This window comes from Felis catus, chromosome D1 (assembly GCF_018350175.1).
Source record: "Felis catus isolate Fca126 chromosome D1, F.catus_Fca126_mat1.0, whole genome shotgun sequence".
Taxonomy (NCBI): Eukaryota; Metazoa; Chordata; class Mammalia; order Carnivora; family Felidae; genus Felis; species Felis catus.
This window is the reverse complement of record NC_058377.1, coordinates 16,693,172-16,707,870: the sequence shown is the minus strand read 5'-3', so window position 1 is coordinate 16,707,870 and position 14,699 is coordinate 16,693,172. Positions and strand designations below refer to the sequence as shown.

At 40.0% G+C, this 14,699-nt stretch overlaps 1 protein-coding gene across 5 annotated transcripts in view; it reads right to left on the bottom strand.

Moving 5' to 3' along the window:
• CBL (Cbl proto-oncogene) overlaps nt 1–14,699 on the bottom strand; it is an 87,828-nt gene that overhangs the window by 52,965 nt on the left and 20,164 nt on the right. For 4 of the 5 annotated variants that reach the window (XM_045038409.1, XM_045038410.1, XM_045038411.1 and 1 more), the window contains exon 2: nt 12,740–12,987. The exons of the other annotated variant lie outside the window; for it this stretch is intronic. In XM_045038409.1, the coding sequence (XP_044894344.1) occupies nt 12,740–12,987 (248 nt within the window). The remainder of the gene's footprint in view (nt 1–12,739; nt 12,988–14,699) is intronic. 5 annotated transcript variants of the gene reach the window in all.

Genomic DNA, 14,699 nt, shown 5'->3' with positions numbered 1-14,699 from the left:
AATCTATTACCATAATTCACTGTTAACAACTGCATACAGAAATAACAAAAACAAAAAGGTTCCCTTTATAGAGCCATCTTTTTTTTGAGAGGGAGAGTGTGTGCACATAAGTGTGGGGGGGGGGGGGGGACGGAGACGGAGAGGGAGGGAATCTTAAGCAGGCTCTTCACCCAGCATGGAACCTGACACAGGGCTCAATCTCATGACCCCAAGATCAAGATCATGACCTGAACGGAAATCCAGAGCCACATGCCCAACCACCTGAGCCACCCAGGTGCCCCTATGGAGTCATCTTTATCTCCATCACAGTCCAGTTACCACTTTAGTCCCAGCCACCATCATCTCACGTAGATAACGGACTCTGGCTCCTGACTGATCATCCTATGCTCTCTGGCAATGAGCTTAGCAATGAGCTAACAAAGACCAAGGGCTCCTCCTTCCCTGACAGGAAGAGTTTCTCCTAAACATCTTCCCAAGGGCTCCCACAGTCTCTAGGTACCAGGCAGCTGGTTCTCAGCAGTTCCTGGAAACAGGTGGTTCCCCGAATCCCACTTTTTACCTTATTCATCACACTCAACCCCATAAAGAGAGCTCAGGGGTGGGTTGGGGAGGTAGGGTCTCTTTCCTGGAGCTCAGTCGCATGCCCCAACCTAAGCACTTCTCTCCATAGGACACCATGAGAACAGGGGGATCTGTGTACCTGTCATCCTTCCATGCATGAATTCCAGCCTGACATTCATCTGGAGTCTACTGAGAGTCAAGTTTTCAAAAGTGACTTCAGTAGTTTTTGAATTATGAGATTTCTTCTGAAAAATTATGGTAAAATACACATGACATAAAATTATTTTAACCATTTTCAAGTCTATAATTCAATGGATAGGACACTGAATACTTTTCTCCTTCCCATAATTTGAGGACTGTGTATCTAATTGTTTTTTAAGAAAGCAAATACTTAGGTCTGTTTTCTGTGTACAGGCATTTTTCTAAGAGTTTTCTAAATATTAACTTATTATAATATGACAACTAATATGATAGAATATATTATAAATACAATATTTATAATATAATAAAATTATAATATAACTTATATATTATAATATATAACATGTAATATAATTCATAACATATTATATAATATTTATAATGACTGTAATATGTAATTATTATTATATATAATATTAACTTAATATAACATGATTATAACATTATAATATAATCCTATGAGAACACCTTTAAGTGAGATACTGAGGCAAAGAGCAGTAACTTGTCTAAGGCCATTACACACGGCTGATGGCAGAGGACTCCAATCTGGGCAATCCAGCTCACACATACCGTCAGCCCGCTTAGCACCTAATTCTACTGTGCCGAAACATCACGGCTCAACATGCCATGTTTCCTGATACGTAAGTGTGCCGCTGAGTGGAAATGCCTGACAAACTGTGCTATAAAACAGGGACTTAATAATCATTCAGGATCTGCAAGTAAAGATTTAATCTACAAAATCTTGATCCAGTGATTAAAAAGTAAAATAGACAATATTCACACATACACACAGGCCTAAAGACCCCTGCGCAAAGTTCGTGTGGAGAATTTAACTCACTGTTAACACAAACAACAATGGAAGATTCTCTCTCCTAAATCCGTTTTCAAGCATGCTCTTTGAAATCAGAACAGGAGAATCAAAGAAAAGGATCACTATTATCTGGTTCAACTTCACCAAGATGATACAAGTCAACTATTCTAAATATAAATAACTGGGGGCGGAGGGAGGCGGCGCCTGGGTGGCTCAGTCGGGGTTGGGCGGCCGACTTTGGCTCAGACCATGATCTCCCGGCTGGAGCCCTGAGTCGGGCTCTGTGCTGACAGCTCAGTTTCTGGAGCCTTCTTCAGATTCTGTCTCCCTCTCTGCCTCTCCCCCACTTGCAAGCGCTCGCACTCACTTGCGCACGTGCGCTCACTCTCGCTCGCTCGCTCTCTCAAAAATAAACATTAAATGTAACTAACTGGGGGAAGAGGCCCTAAGAATAAGAATGGAAACAAGTTAAGAAATACTAACTCTAAGTACTTAAACTTGGATTTCAACCATCTAGGTGTATTTTATTAGGCACTAAAGCTGGGTGAGTGTTTTGCATGTAAAAGGAGGTGGGGGAGGGTTTAAACAAAGAGGAAAGAAAAATGCTAACGAAGTCTTCTTAGTCCATTTCTTTGGCAAATTTAAAACACTGGATTTAAGCTTTTGGAAAAAACAAAACAAAACACAACAAAAAACATGTATTTCAACACACAGGAAGTATAAGGAGAAAAAGAAGTTGCCAGGATGAGAATTCACACAGTTAGGTATCCCTAGCAAGCATTTGCTACTTTGTACACAACAGCCTGGCAAAAAAGGCATTCTTGCAGCCAGCTTTTGAGCTTGTTCTTTAAGATGTTCTCATTTAAATGCAGTTGTACACTTCACAAGTATTATGGTTTTAGAGCAAGCCTTGGTTGGCACTATTAGAGCAAAGTGATTAGAAAAAGGCTTTTACACATTCTACTTGACATTCACTGCCTACTTCGCTATAATGTTCTGGTTTCATAAAAGTTACCACAGATTCTTTGAGGGGAGGCAAGGGAGGAGATCTTCATATTCCTTCTATTTGCATAATCAAGCTTATGTCCAATTAGAAGTATTTGAGTGACCTTCTCTTGTTATGTAAGGACATAATCCTGTGATAAATGGCACTGCTGAATATTTTTGTGTTCAAAAGACATGCCTGTTAAAAAAATGTTTTAACTTCTCTGAGTCTATGTGGTTTACTACTTCAGAAGATACTTGAAAAGTGGGGTCTCCAAGGGATCATTTCTATGGTATGGAATGGAATATACAGTTACCTTTCTTTTACATTCAAAGAAAACCAAAGTCATTAGTAATAAACATTTGGGAGAGTAGCTTAAAAAAAAAAAAAAAAAAAAAAAAGAGGCTCTGGCACTTAACTAGCTACACGTACTTGGGTAACTTATTCTAACTCTTGATAACACAAAAATATCTATCCGGGTCCTCTGCCCATTGTTTAGTCAGGTTATTTGTTTTTGGTATTGAGTTGTAGCAATTCTTTATATATTTTGATTATTAACCCCATATTGGACATATCATTTGCAAATATCTTCTCCCACTCAGTGGGTTGCCTTTTTGTTTTGTTGATGGCTTCCTTCACTGTGCAAAAACTTTTTAATTTGAGGTCTTCTCAAAGTGTTTATTTTTGCTTTTGTTTCTCTTGCCTCAGGAAACCAATGAGTTTACTGCCTAGATTTTCTTTTCGGAGTTTCATGGTTTTATATTTTAATTCAAATCCCTTCTCACTTCTTTTGATAAATCTCTAAAAGTAGAACTGGGGGCACCTGGGTGGCTCAGTCAGTTGAGCCTCCGACTTCGGCTCAGGTCACGATCTCACAGTTTGTGGGTTCAAGCCCCACGTCGGGCTCTGTGCTGACCTCTTGCTCAGAGCCTGGGGCCTGCTTCAGATCCTGTGTCTCCTTCTCTCTCTGCCCCTCCCCTACTCACACTTTGCCTCACTCTGTTTCTCAAAAATAAATAAATGTAAAAAAAAAAAAATTTTTTTTCTTAAATAAATAAAAGTGGAACTGTTGAGCAAAAGTTTAAATCTTCGTATATAAACCAGCCCCCAGAAAGGCTGAACCAATTTCATTCCTACCACAACCAGATAGGGGTGCATTCAATTTCCTGCACCCTCCTTTGAAACACTAAAGCCAATTTTCCATTTTTTTGCCAATTTTTTTAGTCCAAAGGAAAATTATTTTAGGACTAGCAAACTAGATTTATTTTTTAGAATTTCTATTTGCCCTTTTTTGTTTATTTGAGAGCAAGGGCAGGCATGTGTGTTGCACAAACAAGTGAGGAGCAGAGGGAGAGGGGGAGAGAGAATCACAAGTGGGCTCCCTGCTGTCAGCGGAGAGCCTGACACAGGGCTTAATCTCAGTAACCTTGAGATCATGATCTGAGCTGAAATCAAGAGTCAGGCGCTTAAATGACTGAGTCACCTAAGTGCCCCCTGTCAACTTTCTATTTAGAGAAAAGGTTTTTTGGTGTGTTTTAAAATTTTTCTTCGCTGGCTACTGCAATCTATCCTCTCTCCTTTCTTTCTTTCTCAGTCTCCACCATCAACTCCTCTCCCCTTAAATGTTTCTGTCTACTCTCATGGCTTTAAATATTATTCTGAAAGCCACTAAATTTCTAAATGTAATCTACACCTCTCCCTCTGAATTCCAATGTCCAACACAGCCAATTGCCTGGTTGACTTGCCTTAGATCGCTCATAAAAATAGCTCAAAAGTAAACAAGTCCAAAAGGAACTCTTGATTCTCCCCACTCCCGATTTAGTTCTTCCCACACCTAGACTCCAAATTCCCCAGTTTAGTAAATGCTGCCGCCACTGACAGAGTTAATGACAGAAATCTATAGGTCATCATCGATCCTTCTCTGTCATCTTTTCTAGCTCTCCTCTTGTCCAATTCACTAGCAATTCTTTTCGATTCTAGCTCCAATCCATCTCCTGTCTGTCCACTTTTCTCCCCAGACCAGGATGTCTCACCTCCCATGTGGCTGACAGCAACAACCTTGTCACGTACGCCTCTCCTCCCATCACTGCTACCCCCACAGGCCTAATCTGTTTCCCACAGAGCAGCCAGCAGTTATCACTGTAAAGTAACAACCAGGTCAGGTCCTTCCCCTTTTCTACTTCTCCATGGCTTCCCATTGCACCATCTATCCCGTTTCTCAAACCAGAAACCTAGCCAATCATTAACAACTCATGTTATGCCAACCTGAAAACACATCAAGTACTATCTACTTCTTACCTTCTCTGCCATCACAACTTTGTGTTCAATTCATCATCTTCTCTGCCCAGCACTGAAAAGGAGGTGCTGCCCCTTTCCCAATCGAGAGAAATGCATTCCTAATCTGAGAGGGAATCTTTCCTCACCAAGCCCAAACTTCTGAACACAAAGATCTAAGCTGCCATCATCTACCAGTGAGATGTGGCATACTAACTTTATAACTAAAAAGGCAGGACAGTTACAACAAAGTTTAGTCTTACTTCCAAAGTACATACAACAAAACGGTAATGTTTTAAAATTAGCTGCATCTCAATATCCCATTCAGCTTCTGCTATAACATCCTGTGCAAGAAAGAAAACAGGTGCAAAAACCAGGGTTACAGATCAAAGACAAAAAAGCAGCTTATAGCTTTTGCTTAAATCGTTTTTATGAAGTCTAAGAAAAACAAGGGCAAATTTCTCTTTAGGGAAGTTACTTCATCCAATATCCTCTCTAAAACAAAGACAGGAAGCAACTATATTAAATATTGATAGATATACTTATGCAGAGCATATTGAAGGGATCAGCTCTTCAACTTTCAGTCTAAGAACAAACTCCCTTGTGCATACAGCTTGAGGGGAATAAGTATGCTCCCCAAGCCACAGGTTCATCTAGAGGTGACACCTGGCCCACGCTGGATGAATCCCAGCACTTGCCTTTCCTTTGGAGTTGACTGGTTCAGGGATAATCAACTGATCTCTAGCAAGTCAGATCAAAACGGAAACTAAGAGTCAGATGGTCTGCTACAGCAGAAACCCTTAAGATGTAAATCCTGGATGTAGCAGAGGTCAGATTTTCCTTTAATTCAGACATTAACCTGCATTGAGAGAACGCAGATAGAATCCCAGCACATTTCCAACCCTGGTTTCAGTTACTCCTCAGGCTTACTTGCATTCTTGCCCTTAATGCAATTTAACATATTCACTTTTTCTAGAATTTTACAAGTCCACAGATTTCCCTCTCCAAAGAAGAAAAACCAGGAATGAAGCATGAAAGGCTTGTTAACTTCCTTTCATGATTTAAAAAAAAAAGAAAAAAAAAAAAAAAAACCACTAAACAAGGAATAGAAGAAAACTTACATAACCTGATAAAGGACATCTCTGAAAATCCCACAGCTACACATGATACTCAATGGTGAAAGACTGAAAGCTTTCCTCCTAATATCAGGAACAAGACAAGGATGTCTGCTCTTACCACTTCTATTCAACATAAATTCTATTCAACATGAGGTTCCAGACAACACAAGTAGGCAAGAAAAAGAAATAAAAGTTATCCATAAAGTAGTAAAATTTCCTCTATTTGCACATGACATGATCTTGTTTGTAGAAAATCCTAAGGAATCCACTACAAAACTACTAGAACAGGGGCGCCTGGGTGGCTCAGTCAGTTAAGCGTCCGACTTCGGCTCAGGTCATGATCTCACGGCTCGTGAGTTCGAGCCCCGTCAGGCTCTGTGCTGACAGCTCAGAGCCTGGAGCCTGCTTCAGATTCTGTCTCTCCCTCTTTCTCTCTGCCCCTCCCCACTCTCTCTCTCTCTCTCTCTCTCAAAAATAAACATTAAAAAAAAAAACTTAAAAAAACCCTACTAGAATCAATAAATGAGTTCTGCAGAGTTGCAGGATATAAAATCAATACATAAAAATCAATTGTGCTCTATAAACCAGCAATAAAGTATCCAAAAGTGAAATCAGAAGAGCAATTCCATTTTTAATAGCATCAGAAAGAATAAAATACTTAGGAACAAATTAAGCCAAGGTGAAAAACTTGTACACTGGAAACCACAAAACAATGTTCAAAGACTTTAAAAAAAAAAAAACTAAATAAATGGAAGGATATCCCATGTTCATAGATTGGAAGACTTAGTATTGTTAACATAGCAATACTTCCCAAATTGATCTTCCAGTCCAGTGCAAAATTACAGCCACTCTTTTTGTAGAAATTGATGAGCTGATCCTAAAACCCAATCCCAAATTGATCTTCCAGTCCAATGCAAAATTACAGCCACTCTTTTTGTAGAAATTGATGAGCTGATCCTAAAACCCATAAAGAATCTCAAGGTACCTCAAATAACCAAAACAATCTTGAAAAAGAACAAAGCACAATTCCTGATTTCAAAGCTTTACTACAAAGCTACAGTAATCAAGATGGTGTAGGGGGGCACCTGAGTGGCTCAGCGGGTTAAGCTTCCAACTTCAGCTCAGGTCATGATCTCACTGTTCGTGGTTTCAGGCCCCACATCCAGCTCTGTGCTGACAGCTCAGAGCCTGGAGCCTGCTTGGGATTCTGTGTCTCCCTCTCTCTCTGCCCCTCCCCTGCTCACACACTGTCTCTCTTTCTCTCTTTCAAAAATAAATAACATTAAAAAAAAAATTTTTTTTAAAGAAAAAAAAAAAAACGATGGTGTAGATACTGGCATAAGGAAAGACACATACCCAATGGAAAGAACAGAAAGAATCCAGAAATAAAAATTTAAATTTTACATATAAAGTTTACATCTAAAAATAAAAATGTACATATGGTAAATTGACTTTTGACAAGTACATCAAGCCAATTCAATGGGGAAGAGTGTTCTTTTTCTCTTTTTATTTTTTTTAATGTTTATTTATTTTTGAGACAGAGCACCAGCAGGGGAAGGGACAGAGAGAGAGTGGAAGACACAGAATTCAAAGCAGGCTCCAGGCTCTGAGCTGTCAGCACAGAGCCCGACATGGGGCTTGAACCCACGAACCATGAGATCATGACCTGAGCCAAAGTCAGATGCTCAACTGACTGGGCCACCCAGGTGCCCCAGAAAGAGTGTTCTTTTCAATAAACAGTGCTGGCACTAAAGGATACCCACCGGCAAAAGAATAAAGTTGGACCCTTACCTTTAGACCATATACAGAAGTTAACTCGGAATAATCACAGGCATAATCTTCATGACACTGAATTAAGCAATGGTTTCTTAGCCATGACATCAAAAGCACAAGTAACCAAAGAAAAAATAGTGGACATCAAAATTAAAATCGTTTGGGGGCATCTGGGTCGCTCAGTCGGTTAAGCGTCCGACTTCGGCTCAGGTCATGATCTCATGGTCCGTGAGTTCGAGCCCCGGGTCAGGCTCTGTGCTGACAGCTCAGAGCCTGGAGCCTGCTTCAGATTCTGTGTCTCCCTCTCTCTCTCTGACCCTCTCCCATTCATGCTCTGTCTCTGTCTCAAAAATAAACATTAAAAAAAAAAATTTTTTTTTTAAATAAAAAAACAAAATTAAAATCGTCTGTACTTCAACTGATACTAACAAGAAAGTAAAAGACAACCCACAGAATGGAAATAAAATTTTGTAAATCATATATCTGATAAGGGTCTAGTATCCAGAATATGTCAAGAACCCTTACAACTCTACGATATAAAGAAAAACAACCCAAAATGGGCAAAGGATTTTAATAGACATTCCTCCAAAAAAGATATACAAACAGCCAATAAACACATGAAAACATGTTCACATTATTACTCATTAAGCAAATCAAAACCACAATGATAACTACTTCATACCTAGTAGGACGGCTATAATCAGAAACAAAAACAATAACAAGCGTTGGTAAGAAACTGAAACCCTTGTACATTGTTGGGGGAATGTGAAATGCTGCTGCGGTAAACAGTCTTGTAGTTCCTCAAAAAGTTAAACGTAGAGGGTGCCTGGGTGTCTCAGATGGTTGAGCAATCAACTCTTGATTTTGGCTCAGGTCAGGATCTCAGTCATGAGATGACCAAGTTTCGTGGAGCTTCACAGAGCCTGAGGTTAGGCTTGGAGCCTGTTTAAGATTATCTCTCTCCCTCTTCCTCTCCCCTACTAGTGCAGTCTCTTTCTCTCAAAAAAGTTACCATATGACTCAGCAATTCTCCTCTCAGGTATATATACCCAAGAAAACATGGCCACACAACAACTTGCACACAGATGTTCATAGCAGCATTACTCATTATAGTCACGTGGAAACGAAGCTGTCTGTCATCAAAATGTGATATACCCATGCAAGCAGATATTATGTAGCCATTAAAAATGAATGAAGTACTGACCCGCACTATAACATGAATGAGTTATGAAAACATGTGCTATGAAAGCCAAACAAAAAAGGCCACATGTTATAGAACTCCACTTATGTAAAACACCTACAACAGGCACATCTTCAGAGATAGAAAGGATTGTGATTGTCAGGGGTTCAGGGGTACGGAGCAGGAGTGGGGAATGGAGAGTGACTGCTAATGAGTATGATGTTTCTTGTTGACGGAATGGAAACATTCTGAAATTAGACACTGGGGATGTGACACAATTTTGTGAACATACTAAAAAAACCACTGAATTACATGCTTTAAAAGGGTGGATTTTATGATATATTAACATCTCAATGTGAAAACTGATTGGGGGACGCTGGGTGGCTCAGTCGGTTAAGCATCCAACTTCTGCTCAGGTCATGATCTCACAGTTCATGGGTTGGAGCCTGCATTAGGCTTTTCGCTGACAGTGCAGAGCCTGCTTGGGATTCTCTCTCCCTCATGCTTTCTCTTTCAAAACAAATAAACTTTAAAAAAATAAAAAACCGATTAGGAAGGAGCACCTGGGTGGCTCAGCTGAGCATCTGACTTCAGCTCAGGTCATGATCTCACGGTTCGGGAGTTCAGGCCCCACATAAGTCTTGTTGTTGTCAACGCAGAGCCTGTTTTGCCTCCTCTGTGTCCCACCTTCTCTCTGCCTTTCCCCCACAGAGCCCGCTTTTGATCCTCTGTCCCCCATCGTCTCTCTGCCTTTCCCCCACTCGTTCTCTTTCTCAAAATAAACTAAAAACAAAACAAAACAAAAAAAAACCCCAAAACTGATTAGGAAAAAAAGCCTCTAAGAAACCAAAATACAGATCACAAAGGTCATACAGTGAAGCCATTTTCCTTCATTAAAAAAAAAAAAAAACTGAATCTCAACTGAAATTTATTCTCACTTTACATATAACTTGCACAAATCTTGCTGTATTAAACCCACAGTATATTAAAAACTTTATATTACGGGGAATAAAACTGATATTCCCCAGGAATACTGGGGTAAAGTATCAGGCACACTAACAGTAAAGTAAAAAAAAAAAAAAAAAAAAAAGGCAAACGAGGGCCCTCCTCGACTGCCCGTTTGTGCTTAGTGTCCCGTGCACACGCTTTGCAAGCAGCAGCACCACGTGTCTGACTTCCAGCGAGTTGAATGGATGGCAGCAGTTACTATTGCTGCCAGTACAGCTGCGACTGGATTATCTGGCTCACAAAAGATTTTACATTAAAGATCATCCAACAAGGGGCGCCTGGGTGGCTCAGTCAGCTAAGCGTCCGATTTCGGCTCAAGGCCATGAGTTCACAGTCTGTGGGTTCGAGCCCCGCGTCGGGATCTAGAGCTCAGAGCCTGCAGCCTGCTTCGCATTCTGTGTCTCCCTCTCACTCTGCCCTTCCCCTGCTCGCACTCTCTGTCCCTCTCTCCCGCCCCAAAATAAATAAACATTAAAAAAAGATCATCCCACAAATCTATGGTGAACCCTCACATCCAGAAAGACAACCTTAAGGTAGTACATGCTTTTGACATGGAAGATTTGGGAAGTAAAAGCTCGTGTACTGCCATTGCTGGAGGTCCAAAAAGTTCCCAGTCTGTGATGGATTCACACAAACGCAATGAAGAGACTTGAGACAACGTGGGACCTCTGATCATTAAGAAAGAAACTTAAATGGACAGTTTTGATGCTGCAAACTGACTCGTCATGATGTTACCTGACTGTTTAACTAGAATGACTACCACTTCTGTCTAATTCACCTTCCCTGGGTTCTAGATGGGGTATATTGCCAACTGCAGCTTTTGTATTCATAGCATTTTCTTCCTTGTTGAACCATCGTGGTGCACATTGTTTAAACAAAAAAAGGAAAAAGTAAAAACCTCATGGCCTTTGGGTTAAAAACAAAATTGCAAAAGAACTTGAAACAATAGTATGAGGCCATTCAGTTAGGACAAATCGGTCTATATACTTCATTAGGATCTGGCAGTGTCACGAATACTCAACCTTGTACAATAAGCTATGTTTAGAGTGAAGAAAATGAGGAAGATGATTAAAATTAGAGCTAATACACTTATCACTTTCACTGTGCAAATCACTGTCCTAAGCTCTCAACCTTTACTCAATAATTCCCAACAACCTTACAAGGAAAGTACTACTATTATCTCATTTTACAGACGAAGAAACTGAGGGATCAAAGAGCTAAGTGCCAAGTTAAAATTCAAACACAGGCTTCAGAGTCCATCCTCTTAACTAGTACACCATACTGTCACTCAGAGATGAACATTTCAATGTTTAAAAAAAAAAGTTAATGGGCGCCTGGGTGGCTCTGTCGGTTAAGCGTCCGACTTCGGCTCAGGTCATGATCTCACGGTTCATGGGTTCGAGCCCCATGTCGGGCTCTGTGCCAAGAGCTTGGAGCCTGGATGGAGCCTGCTTCAGATTCTGTGTCTCCCTCTCTCTGCCCCTCCCCCACTCATGCTCTGTCTCTCTCAAAAATAAACAAACATTGAAAAAAAAAGTTATTCAGTATGCTCTAAGACTGGAAAATCTATAATTTCACTGTAACAGTGCTCTTGAAAAAAAATCTTAAAAATCATGGCAGCGTATGTATGATCTATAGGGGACTGTCTAGAAGTAATAGAACAGTTACCACCTGACTTCACCCTGTACTCCCAGCTCACTTATCTTCCCCAATTCTAGCTAAAGTAGACTGCTCCCTTTCCTTCAACATACAGAGCCTATGTTTTCATGCCCCTGTGTTAAAGGCCTTTTCTTCATTTCACTGACTAGGAAATTTCTACTTGCCCTCCTAAAACCTAGCTCAAATAACACTTCCTCTGTGCCAAATTCTCTGATGCTGCTAGGCCAAACTGTGTTCACACAGCATTTTGTACATATCTCTATTAAGCGATCTAACACAGTACCTCAACTGAGAGCTTAACTCCCCTTTTCACCTCCTACAATTAGAACCTAGTTCACTGTAGATGTTAAAATTAAATTTTAAGTTCTGGTACCTAACAAAGGAAAATTATTTTTTAAAAACTTAGCAATACAAAATCACCAGTTAGCTATAGCCCACGTAGTCAGGGTTTTATTTTAACAAAAGTCATAAAATTTAAATATTTTAAAGGAACAAAGTTCACGTTCCTATAAACCTAGGAGTTACAAAGGTTCCCACAGATTGAATTCAATCGCCAGAGATCTTTTTAACAAGAAAAGACTGGTACTCTGGACCAAACCTGAGTAATTTGTCATAGTAAAGGTAATAAGAATAATGATGTGGGTATAATTTTAAGTGAGAGATGAGGGTTCCTGGAATCTAAGCCAACAGAGTCAAAGGAGTGGCAGGTAGGCTACAGGGATACCATTTAGTAAGTTACTGCTTCAGTCGTCACACATGCTAACTTAATCCCGTCCTTCCTAATTCAGGTCACTCCTTGAGAGTAATTTACTACCTAAAAAGTTCAAGTAGCATTTACATTTTTATTACTTGTTCTAGATGAATTAATATTTCCAACTGGTCATAATCTCACGGTTTGTGAGTTCAAGCCCCACGTTGGGCTCTGTGCTCGGAAGTCTAGAGCCTGTTTTGGATCGTGTGTCTCCCTGTCTCTCTGCCTCTTCCCCGCTCACACTGTCTCTCCCTCTCTTTCTCTCAAAAATAAACATAATAACAGCACACTTTTAAATCAAATGTCAACTCTGCATTCTCGTTGACATAAATATTAAAACCAATTCAACTACTTCTGTGTGTTACCCATTCAGGCAGTCACAGACCTGAATAAATATTTGTGTGGTATTTGCCATTACCTAGGCTGAGAATTCTCCTCATACATTCTTTCTTTCCCCTCCTTGAAGAGGCTTATGGTCTGCTTAGTTTTCTTCATCAAATTCTCCATGAACACCCTAAAATACTCATTTTCTCCAAGTGTCTCCATCTTCCCCTCATATCTTGACAAGATAGTGCGCAGATGCTGGTAGGTATCTGGCAGCAGGTCTAAGATATAAGGTGGGCTATTCTTTAGCGCCAGCTTTGGGTTCTGACACAACCGCACCACCTGCAACAAATGGAAAAGAAGGGCTATTACTGGGAGGATCTTAAGGACAATATCCTTTTTCAAGTTAAAAAAAAAAAAAGGTTACAAAATAGGTGTTCGATTGCAGAAATAGAAAAAAATGCACAAGACCCTAAGAGATGATCTGTAACACCCCTGCCTATGGACAATGATTTTCCATTTTTAGTGGTTCCCCTGGAAGGGTGGGTTCTTAAAACCGTACAAGAGACTAATGGTTCAGAAATTACATAGCAGGCTAGGGGTGTCTGGGTGGCTCGGTCAGTTGAGCGTCTGACTTCGACTCAGGTCATGATCTTGCGGTTCATCATTTAAGCCCCGCATTCGGCTCTGTGCTGACAGCTCGGAGCCTGGAGCCTGCTTTGGATTCCGTGTCTCCCTGTCTCTCTGCCCCTCCCCCTCTCTATATAAAATCAAACACATGGCTACCCTGGGAAGTAATGCAGAGGCCAGAGTTTAACAACCACTGGGGTGAGGGAGCAGAGCCGCCCTGAACCCAGTAAGGCATGCAGCTGAACCGAGACACCATTCCTTGCCATATAAATGACCTCCAGAATTTGCCTGATAATTCTTTTTCCCATCTTCTACTTTCAACTTTTCTGAGTCCTGATGTGTCTTTTAGAGAACAGGTAGCTGTATTTTTAAAACTCAATGTAACAATCTTTGTTTTTTAACTAGTGAGTTTAGTACATTTTATATTTGTTACAATGACCGATAAATTTGTATTTATTCCTACCATCTTATTTTGTACTTGGCCACTTAAACGGATTTTTCTGTGTCTGGGAAAAACAAACAAATTAGTGGAACAGAAAAGCTTAGAAATAGACCCACACGTATACAGACCCTTCACTTATCACAAAGGAGTGGTCTTTTCCAAAAATAGTAGTGGGACGACTGGGTATCCATATAGAAAACCAATAAAATCAAACTAAACCCTCACCTTACACTATCCCAAAAACAAATAAAAAAGCAAAAAAACAAAAACAAAACACCAAAGAACTATGTGGGTTATAGACCTAAATGTGAAAGGCATATCTATAAAGCTTCAAAAGATAATAGAAGAAAATTATCTTCATTACTTCATGACAGAGAAAACTTTTTTAAACAGGATAAAAAGCATTAACCACACACATACAAAAGCTACTTAAATTCTACCACTTTATAAGAACTTGTTCACGAGATACCGTACAAAGAGTAAAAACACATGTACAGAATCAAAGAATATATTTGAAATACACAGAATATGTCTAAATGTACCTATATCCAAACTATACAGGCATACCTCAGAGATATTGCAGGCTCGATTCCAGACCACCACAATAAAGCACCCATCTCAATAAAATGAGTCAAATGAGTATTCTGGATTCCCAGTACATATAAAAGTCATGTTTATACTCTACTATAGTCTATTAACAGTATAATAGTATTAGGCCTTAAAAAACGTACATACCTTAATTAAAAAATACTTTATTGCTAAAAAATGCCAACCATCCCCTAAGCTTTTAGTGAGTTGTAACCTTTTTGATGGTGGAGGGTCCGACTCAATGCTGACGGCTGACTGACCAGGGTGGTGGCCGCTGAAGGTTGGGTGGCTATGGCAACTTCTTAAATTAAGACAACAGTGAAGTGCGCTGCTTCGATGGACTCTTCCTTTCATGATTGAGTTCTCCGTACCATGAGATGTTCTTTGATAGCAT